The 10,673-nt window shown below is 31.9% G+C and overlaps 1 protein-coding gene across 4 annotated transcripts; it reads left to right on the top strand.

The window, feature by feature from the left end:
• Positions 1 to 3,871: 3,871 nt before the first annotated feature.
• On the top strand, positions 3,872 to 10,277 carry LOC114312671 (nitrate regulatory gene2 protein). Of its 4 annotated transcripts, none has more exons than XM_028258948.2 (5): positions 3,872 to 4,057; positions 5,179 to 6,441; positions 7,855 to 8,066; positions 8,242 to 8,465; positions 9,298 to 10,277. In XM_028258948.2, the coding sequence occupies exons 2-5, from the start codon at positions 5,316 to 5,318 to the stop codon at positions 10,013 to 10,015; spliced, it is 2,280 nt and encodes a 759-aa protein (XP_028114749.2). In that variant the 5' UTR covers positions 3,872 to 4,057; positions 5,179 to 5,315; the 3' UTR covers positions 10,016 to 10,277. The 4 variants fall into 4 exon arrangements, with proteins under 4 accessions (XP_028114749.2, XP_028114750.2, XP_028114751.2 ...); XM_028258949.2 differs by having other exon boundaries at positions 3,901 to 4,155; XM_028258950.2 differs by having other exon boundaries at positions 3,913 to 4,057; positions 5,146 to 6,441.
• Positions 10,278 to 10,673: the final 396 nt, after the last annotated feature.

Below are 10,673 nucleotides of genomic sequence, written 5' to 3'. Positions count from 1 at the left end.
CTGAAAGCCCTAGTTTCTCACTCTAAATACCCCTCATTCCTATAAGATCTAGTCTAAATCTCTTGCAAGGAGAGAAGTATAAGTGGAGATATTCTTTCCTATCGATTGGATTTCGTCTTTCCGAAGGATTCTCCTAGAAGTCTAGTCTGCTTGCTTTTTGTTTGAAGATGATTATATGGTGTTGTTGTGACTTTATGACTTAATTTGATGATTGAGTTAGATTGAACTTTGTATTTCACAAAAAAGAAAATTTTGCTCAACTTTTATTAAGGTTTCATCTAATTTTCCATGTGACATGAGTATTGATGTTGAGAATAGATATATATATGAAAATGGGGAGAAAGCCCCAAATTTGTTAAAAACCCTAATTTTGAATTTGAGTAGAGAATGATACTTGGATGGGAATTTCCTCAAATTCTTAGAATTTTGTTGGGGTGTTGAAATTGTGACTTGGGAATTGATGCTTCTTGAATGTTATCATTTTCTTTTATTGCGTATAATGTTAAATGCTTGTTTACTTGGAACAAAGTTGAGTAAGGTGGCAAAGTGAATATGAGTCCGGGTTAAGAGTCGGTTTTGAGAATATGGTGTTGTGTTGGTACCCGCGCGGGGAGTAAAGGTGTCCAATTGCCCTGTCTGCACTTATCGCCAGACGAATGTGAGAATATATTTTTGGGTGTTCACTGGTCCTACTGTATTGTAATCGGCAAAAGTGAAAAAGGGATATTTTTGGGTGTCCACGTCCTACCGTATAATAGTCTGTAAATGTGGGGATAATGTTAAATGTAAGTGACTTGTGTAAGTGGTTTGGACTCTTGTAAGGGACTCCTAGTGCATTTCTCTTTCTAATGCTGGCAACGGTTTTGTGTGGGACAATAGTATGCTAAAATGTTTATTTATTTATATGTCGATTTATTTACCTAATCGGTTCCTTTATCAATATTAATTATTTTATGTTGTTTTAATTATAAAGGTGCCATGTGTTTATTCAAATGATTAGATACTTAGTTAAATGTATTCTTATTAGATATATAGCTCAACCCAAACTGATTTTTCAAGAACTGGTGAGACACCACCACAGTAGTTTGAAGTTGCACCTTTATTTTGCTGGGAAGCTGGGTCCAAGAAATTTAATCGTGGAATTGTAGAGTTTTGTGTTACTACAAATTTATTTTGTTGTATTGGACGAAAACTTGGAAACTTTTATATGCTTTAATGGCAAGTTTTTTTTGTATGGTCTCCTAGCTTATTGAACTTACCCAAGGACATAGACTGGGATTAATATGTAATCATAGAATTGAAATGAGAAAGATGACTTTATTGTACTATACTGTGCATGGTTGTAGTATATCAATTACATATTAAAAGCCTAGCAACTACCTATTATATAATTATCATCTAAACACATAATAAAAATTAATTTGATAAAATATATAAGTGCATAAAAGATTTATCAATTTTACATAATTTTATTTTTGGTGGGTAGAAATAATTCTTAAAAATTCAAAAAATATTTTTTTGACATTTATTTTTTGTCAAATTAGTTTATATTTTATTAAATTGACGATTTTGCCCTTAAAATTGAACAATGATATTTTTCATTGTCCTTATTTGAAACAAGATTCAAAATTCAGGGTCAAATGTATTGCAATTGAAAAGTCAGGGATCAAAGTGACACGAACCCCAAACTATAGGGACTGTTAGTATAATTCACCTCTTTTTCTTTTTCTTTTTTTTTCTTTTTTTCTTTTTTCTTTTTTAATAACTATTTTATTTTCTTTTTAGATTCACTTAATTTAATACTTTTTATTTTTATTTTTACTTTTATATTTACATTCACTTAATCTAAATACGCTTAGAAAATAATTTGCTATGTATTATTTTTGAAAAAAAAAGTTATTAATATTAAATAATAATAACGACAACAAAAATATATAATAATAAAAAATCAGTACATGTTTGAATTTATAAATTTTTTTACCAAAATTTTACTTTTTAATTCTACTTAAATTATTAGATATTAAATTTTCATGTAAAAGTATAATTAATTATAAAACATGAAGAAATTTCAAGTATCTTTAATCGCAAAAACTAAGAAAATATGAAAAATCAAAAATTGAAAAACATATTTAAAAACTAAAATTAGAGAAAGTGGTTCTTATCTAGAATTTTGACATAATACCTTGGTTATTAAAGTACTATGTAAAATATTACAGTTCATAAAATATAATTTAAACATAGTGTATGAAGATAACCTATGAAATTTTGAGATGTAACACAAATCTATGTTTTAAAAATGCATGTGTTTTCCTCTATCTAAATTCAAATGAATGTATACAACTTTAAGATTAAACCAAAATTATTCATAGTGATTTGATTCATGATGGATAATTACAAATATTATGTATATCAATATAGAAGTAGATATAGGAAATAAGAAAGAGTTATTATTTTTTATTTTTCAATCATCATCAATGTAAACAAAATAGAGATATGAGTGTTTTTTTTCTTTTTTCTTTTTTTGGGATAAGAGGGGAGACAATTTGTTTATATTTATATAAGACTTTGGGAAACATATATATCATTTTTGAGTGTTTATCTCCAAAACTAAAAAGATAGTTGTTAGTATATAGAATTCTTCATAATTTTTAAAAAATATAATAGATTTGAGAAGTTAAAATTGAGATTTAAAAAAAATAGAAAACATGACAGGTTGATGGACAATCTAAACACAATCTTAGACTCTACTCAAATAACTAATATCACTTTATCTTCCTTATTAATAAACTTGTTCATATTAATTCTCTCAAATATACTTTCATAATTAGATTTAGAAGAGTCGAAATGCAAAAAATTATTTAAGGGGCATTTACACTCAAATTTTAATCTATGGACTTATACTACATTAAGTCTTAATTAAGATTTTTTAGACCTTCAAGTCACATAAATTTTTAATAGTCAGAATTTGCTCTTCAAATAATGATTGTTTATCATTTATGATTATCTAGAAATGAATATGATGATTTGACATTTATTTTGATTTTCAAAACTTTAAAACATCAACTTTCAAATTGAAAAAACTAAAAAAAAAAAAAAAACAAGTGAAAAAAAATGTTTTTTTTTTGAAAAAAATTAATTATTTTTTTTGTACAAAACTGAAAATTTTGTGTCTATAAAGGAGTATGATGGTGGAATATTGACGTGCAAAATTTTAAGAAAAAAAAATTAGAAATGAAAAATTGATAATGTTACTAGTTTTAAAACTGAAAAAAATTGATAATATTCTCGATTTTATTGGATAGTTAAATCAAATTAATAAGTAAAAAGACAAAAACGTATAATCTCATATTCTGTTTTTTTATCAGTTAGTGAAATAATTATCTAGAACATTATTATGTAAAAATTGATAATATTTTTAATTTTAAAAATTAAAAAAAATTGATAATATTCTTATTTTTACTAAATAAAACTTATTAAATAAATTTTTTTTTTTTAAATAGAAGCTACCATAACATTTATAAATAGTGCTTTTAAATAATTAACTTATCATTTAACCAAGAGTAATGTTAGAAATTTTAAAAATTATATTAAAATTTTTACTAAATATCTTACATGAGTATGTAAAACATACAAATCAAATATGAATTATACACCCATATAAAATTTTTGATAAAAATTTTAATAAAATTTTTGATAAAAATTTTAATAAAATTTTTGATAAAAATTTTAATAAAATTTTTGGGAGTCCTAATCAATTACCATGGAAAAGGAGTCGCCGCACAAAATAATGGTATTTTTGAAATTTATTGGATGAGAAAGGGCCAAAATGTGAACATGTGATATTCGTTAGTCTCGTGGATCTCCCTTTATTATTATTCTTTGCTTTATATATTTGGTCTCAAACCTGAAACCTTTATTTTACTTTCCCGTTGGATGTGTCGTCCTTCGTTTTTGCTTCACTTTGGTGTTGAGTTTTGACCGTTGCTTTTTCTCAACGTCTCTCTCTCTCTGATCAACCTAAGCTGCTTCATCTTATGCCCCTACCCACCAAACCCAGGTACGAATCTTCACCTTCCACACCCGCATTGTGTTCTTCTTTTTCAGTTTCTTAGAAAAGATCATGAAACCATCTTCAATTCTTCAAACTTCATAGAGGTTTGTTCTTCAACATCACTTGCTCTCAACTGTTTGTTTCACTGGAACACAAATTTCAAAGGTTGAATTTTTTTGGGTTTTTAATTTCCTATGGTTAGGTGAGGTTGAATCTTTATATATCTTAAACTGAAGATATGCATACCCTTTTTGAATTTTAATTTTAAAGTTTCTGTTCTCAGTTTTTCAATTTTGATATTCTCAAATGGTTTTTGTTATTATTGTTATTATTATTATTATTATTATTATTATTATTATTATTATTATTTTTTTGTATTCTATGTTCAGATAAGTTTGATTCTTGATTTCATTTCAGGTAATTTTAATGAGTGCTGTTTTGAATGCCAATCACATTTTTTCAAAAGCGGTTAAAGCAGTTCTGTGTTTGCGTGCTTCTCTATGCTTCTAACTTTTTCTTTTTATTTGGCCACTTGTAATGCTTTAGGAAAAAAAAATTCCTTCTTCAAAAAGAAGTGTTTGTGTTTTAAAAATCATCATCTCTACATATTTTTTTGGGGTTATTTTCTGTATCTCAAATATGGTCCTTCCTATATTCCTCTTTCTAATTTTACTATTTTAGAAAATAATTGACATGATTTACTTCTGGATTTCCTCAGGTGATTTTGCTAATAATCTTTGCAAAATAATTCTTTTTATTTCATAATTGTGTCTCAATTTTTGTGATTATTTTTTCTTGAGGGTTGAGGCTATGGAATTCTTTGCGAAATTGTAATATTGAAATGTTTTGAAGCCAGACCCCCCATCTTTAATCTGTGGCTTGGGAACTAAGAAAAGTACCTCCCATCTTTAATCTTTTCATTTCATTTATGTTTTCTTTGTATATGAACAGATGTATAATTTTAGTTACTTGATAATATAGTATTTAAGCTTTTTAGAGCTTTGATATGCTCTTTCCTTTTCTTGTTCCCTACATCTTTGATGATACTTCTCTATGATGAAATTAGAGCTCTTTTACTTCCTTCTGTTCAACAGCTTTTGCAGCTCCTTTGTTTACTTTGATTACAGGGGCTGTTCCTTATGAATCTGGTGACCATAAAAACACAGCAATTGCCTCGTGATTTCCATTTCGATTCAAGCTTGAAAAACTCAGAGTGTTGAGAGAAGTGTGAAAAGAAAAAGAGAGTTGAATTAAAAAGACAGAGATGGGATGTTCTACATCGAAGTTGGATAATGAAGAGGCTGTCCAGCTCTGTATGGATCGAAAGAGGTTCATTAAGCAAGCTGTTGAACATAGGATGCAATTTGCCTCTGGACACATCGCCTATATCCAATCCTTGAAAAGAGTTTCTGCGGCTCTTCGTGATTATATAGAAGGAGATGAGCCTCGCGAGTTCCTATTAGATTGCTACAGAACGCCACCGCCTTTCAAACGAAGCGCTGGTGCCATTTCGATATCACCAAAGTCGTTCTCAGTAACACCACTCCAATTTGAAACCAAGTCATCATCTTTGAAGATAAACTATCTAAGGTCGGGTGGGAACCCATCAGTTGCTGTCGAGGAGAGACCCCAATCACCTGAAACAGTTCGTGTTGAAATGTACTCCCCAATGCACTCTTATGGGACTGATGGGTATTTCGCAATGCAATCATCCCCTATGAATTCTTCGTTCTTCTCTTATTCTTCCCCTGGGCCCGCCAATAGGCCTAATTTTCCTCCCCCTTCGCCTCAAAATTCCCAATGGGACTTCTTCTGGAACCCATTTTCATCGTTGGACTATTATGGCTATCCCACTAGGAGTAGTCTTGATCAGACCATCCTTGATGATGAGATCTCAGGGCTAAGGCAGGTTCGAGAAGAGGAAGGGATACCTGAATTAGAAGAGGAAACTGAACAAGAAGAGCCTGATAAAAATGTACATATGCCAGAACAGAGAACTAATAATATTGATGTAAACTGTGATAGAGATGAAGTCATAGTTGAAGATGATGATGATGATGATGATGACAGTGATGATGGAACAGACAGTGGAACTGAAAACGAGCATCAGGTGGAAGGGTTGCAAACTCATGGAAGTCAAAGCATAGAACTATCAAAATCACAAAATGTGGGACAGGTTAGTAATCAGGAAACTGCAATTGATGATCGAGGAAATAATAAGGAAACACCGGGGTTTACTGTTTATGTGAACCGAAGGCCAACAAACATGGAAGAAGTTATCAAGGATCTTGAAGCTCAGTTCATGATTGTTTGTAATGCAGCCAATGAAGTTTCAGCAATGTTAGAGGCTAGTAGAGCTCAGTACTTATCAACATCGAACGAACTCACAGGTGCGGAAGTTAAACTCAATTAGCTTTCTTCACTATGCCTGCTTTGGTTTCTGTTTTCTCTTTGTTCCATGTGCAGTTCCATGCTATGTTACATGAACTCTCTTAAATTTGTGAAGCAACCATGTTTGACACTCAACTAAGGGTATAAGATGAGTTCGGCGTGCTTGATTAGAGATGCACCCTTTAAGTATGCCTAAATACTCGAGCTTACTATACAACTATGCATAAAATGTTGGGTTAATTTCACGAACACCACAATTATGAGAAAATATCAGTTTATCCACATAATCTATGAACCTGTATATTTTGATTCCTCAACTATAAAAGCCATAAAATTGTGCCCCCCTTTCTAGAGGGGCAGAAGTGATGCATTTTTATAGTTCAAGCGGTCAAAATGCACAGGTAAATAGATGATAGGGGTAAACTATCTTGCTAATAGTTGAGGTGTTGGTAAAATTAACCCTAAAATGTTCTAATGTTAGTTTGCGAAACCATTTTACCTTACAAAAATAAAATATTTTTCAAGAAATATAAAATCTAGCAGTGTCCTACTGTCCTTGGACATCATAAAGTAGATGAATCCAACACTCACACACACCAGCCACCCTAGCCAAGTCCATATATTGTAGGTTCCATGCATATTAAAATGTATATTATTGAATAAATCTAGGTTTTATATGTACATGGAAAAGCTATGTAAAACCTGAAACTAGATTATAGGTTTCTGCAATTTTAGGGAGAATGACTTGAACAGCTAGATTGTTTCCTAAGGCTTCTGAAAACATCTCTTAAGTGGTAATGTGAATGAATACACAGTTTTGTGTATTGGAATTTTGATACAAGTCTTTTATGCTCTATGGAATGTCCCATATTGTACTTCATCTAAACTTCTTTTAGAAATATAAAAACAACAATTTGACTGAAATTATTATAATATTAGATCCATCATCAGCTTAAGGTATTGATGGGAAACTTTTAACGAGGGTCCAAATTTGTACCATTAACATGATACAGGTTTATATTTTAACAAGAGGAAACATGAATATTGGAATTTACTTGAAAAATAAAAGTGAAAATGGTGATTGAGATTTTTGGCCCCTTACGTATCAGCAAAAAGTGAATCACGGAAACACAGAATGGCTCTTCCTTTGAGCCAAAAAAAAAAAATGGAAAAAAAGAGCAGTTCTGTAATGTGAAGGCCATCATATTATTTGAAAAGTGGAAGCCATATAATTAATAGTACAAATTTAATTTAATTTATTTTAATGTGCTGCAAACACTGCATTTATGTGAGAAGCTTTCCTTAATATTATCCTATCACCTACCTTGGCATTTATCTTTCTCTTGGAGTTTGTAATTTGTTATTTTTTAAACTTCAAAAAATATCAATTTACAAAGTTCTTGCTTTTGCAGCTGCGAAGATGTTGAATCCAGTAGCTTTAATCCGCTCCGCTTCATCTCGCTCATCCTCATCAAGATTCTTATTCAACACTTCAAGTTCCAGAGATGAGGGTTATGAAAGTAGTAGTGATTTCTCTGAGGAGTCCTGTCTGTTTTCAGGTAGTCACCAGTCAACACTGGACAGGTTATATGCTTGGGAGAAGAAACTCTATGAGGAAGTCCGGGTATATACCTCTAAAACTTCTCATTATGAAAAAAAATAGAACTTTCTGGTGAACACATTATGGCATAATTGTTTTTCACTAATATAATATAGTCTTTTGTTCCCAAAAATAAAAATAAAAATAAAAATATTGATCACATCATTTGATTGTCATGCTCGTTCACTCTTAAAAATAGGCTGGAGAAAGGGTTCGCATTGCATATGAGAAGAAATGTTCACAACTAAGGAACCAGGATGTTAAAGGAGACGATCCTTCTTCTGTGGATAAAACAAGATCAGCCATTAGAGATTTGCATACCCAGATAAAGGTTTCAATACACTCAGTTGAAGCTGTTTCAAAGAGAATTGAAACTTTAAGAGATGAAGAATTGCAGCCTCAGCTTCTTGAATTGGTAAAACGGTATGTTGTTACTCATCATCACCTCAATTGTTTGTTTCCCTGTATAATGAAAAGCATTCTTAATTAGTTAGTGAATTAGGGAACCCTGTGCCCTTACGGAAACTCTCATCAAATTGCAATAATTAACATGATTCTAGTGTAGAATGGAACATCACTTCAAAATTTCGATGAATGATTGGAATTTTACGATGGATATTTTGATGTTGTATCGCAGGATATTACTATGATTTCACATAAATTAGCCTATTTAATGGCATATAATTCAACAAATCACGCATTATTTTATGTGTTTTCTTTCCCTTTTTGGAACTCATTAGAAATGTCTTAGCTTCGGATATTTATGTTTAATACAAACACAAATGTAAAATTTCAAGGAAGATAAAGGGTATATTTTCTCTCTAAACTATGTTTCACAGATGCTTTTCTTAGACTGTGTTCATAGTCATAAAATGGGGCCATAGAGGGAGTAATTATTTTGATTATTATATTTCATCTTAATCAATTTGGATGTACATATGTCATTTTTTGTTTTTGTTTTTGCAACTTCTTTTTTTTTTTTTTTTTTGACGGGCAATGTTATATAGGATTTTCCATGGCTGAGCTTTTTAATAGTCTTTGGGTTGAGCAATAAAGAAAGGCTTCCAGTAAATCATTCATGTGTGCTACTAGGATGTGGTGGTGTTTCATTATAGTCATAAGTCAAACATCGTCTTCTACTTGAGATAAACTGCACATAGCCCCTGCGTGTATGCATGCATATATAAGTTGCAAGGACAAACAGTTATTGGTTGTAACATCATGATGCATTTTGCTGATCTTGAACAACAAACAGGTTAGCAAGGATGTGGAAAGTGATGGCAGAATCTCATCAATTGCAGAAGCGGACTCTCGATGAAGCCAAACTCTTACTAGCTGGCACACCTTCAAAACTGTCCCGGATGAATAATAAGCACACCATTATGTCACCTTCTGAACCACACCAGCTCGCTCGTTCAGCTGCCAACCTTGAAATCGAGCTACGAAACTGGCGAACCTGTTTCAAGTCATGGGTTACATCTCAACGATCCTACGTAAATGCATTAAAAGGCTGGCTCCTTCGTTGCCTTCACTCTGATGCTGACACATCAAGTTTACCATATTCCTCTCCTCTTCGGTCCTCTGGGCCTGGGACCCCACCAATATTCGGATTGTGCATCCAATGGTCAAAATCCCTTGATGCCAGCCGTGAGGTCCCAGTGCTCGACGGACTGGATTTTTTCGCTGCAGGGGTTGGGTCTTTGTATGCAAAACAGCTAAGGGAAGATTCTAGGAGGACTCCAATTGGGTCAAAGCGGTTCGGAGGCGGGGACGGGAACGGCATGGAGGTGGTGGAGTTTGGAGAGTTGGAAGAGGAGGTGATGAGTGCAGAGAAAATGGCTGAAGTTGCCATTAGGGTGCTGTGTGCTGGAATGTCAGTGACTGTGAGCTCACTGACAGAGTTTGCTATTGGTTCTGCTGAAGGATATGCTGATCTAGTCAAGAAATACAGTTTGGGTGAGACAGGGATGTAATTTGTGGTATTTTGTTGGGTAGTTTGGTCATTGACCCATGTAATTAATTACATATCTAACTTATTAGTATTATATATAGTGGTTTACCTTAGTTTCTTATTTGATTTGCTCTGTTTGGTTGGTTACCAATAAGAGCAATGAAAATAAAAGAAAATTGAAAAGATTAGGACAAAGTAGTAGGGGTTAGCTGATATGTATGTTATGAACTTCATTTTCTTTTCCTCCATCTTCTTTGTAATCAAGCAGAAGTCTTTTGATTTCATTATCAGTAGGCAACAAATCATAAAACCTGTTGGGTCATGATAAATTTTTTGAAATATAAAAAATGCCTATGTAAATCGATTTCTTATTAGATTTTCCATTCATTAAATCTAGTGGTTAAAAAATTGTAAAAGAAATCTATTTATGCATAATATTACTCTATAAATATAATTGGATAAATTATATTTTATGCCGTTTAAGTTTCGCCATTTTGACCCGTAATATATATATATATATTTTCCACTTTAGCCCTTACCGTTTGCAAATGTTTTCAATTTACTATCAAAACATACTTCCATCTAATTTTGGACAGAAAATTTCACGTTGGCATCTGTGGCACCGCGTGGACAACCACATGGCATAAAAATGGGTAGATTACACTTTTCCCCTCTTAAGT

The sequence above is a fragment of the Camellia sinensis genome, chromosome 3 (genome assembly GCF_055761805.1).
Source record: "Camellia sinensis isolate YWXY chromosome 3, ASM5576180v1, whole genome shotgun sequence".
Classification (NCBI taxonomy): Eukaryota; Viridiplantae; Streptophyta; class Magnoliopsida; order Ericales; family Theaceae; genus Camellia; species Camellia sinensis.
Note: the sequence above shows the minus strand (reverse complement) of the source record. Positions and strands in the feature narration are given on the sequence as shown.

Coding starts and splice junctions, on each gene's coding strand:
- LOC114312671 (XM_028258948.2), top strand. CDS start 5,316: ATGGGATGTTCTACATCGAAGTTGGATAATGAAGAGGCTGTCCAGCTC. Junction 6,442..7,854: donor AACATCGAACGAACTCACAG/GTGCGGAAGTTA, acceptor TTGCTTTTGCAG/CTGCGAAGATGTTGAATCCA. Junction 8,067..8,241: donor AACTCTATGAGGAAGTCCGG/GTATATACCTCT, acceptor TCTTAAAAATAG/GCTGGAGAAAGGGTTCGCAT.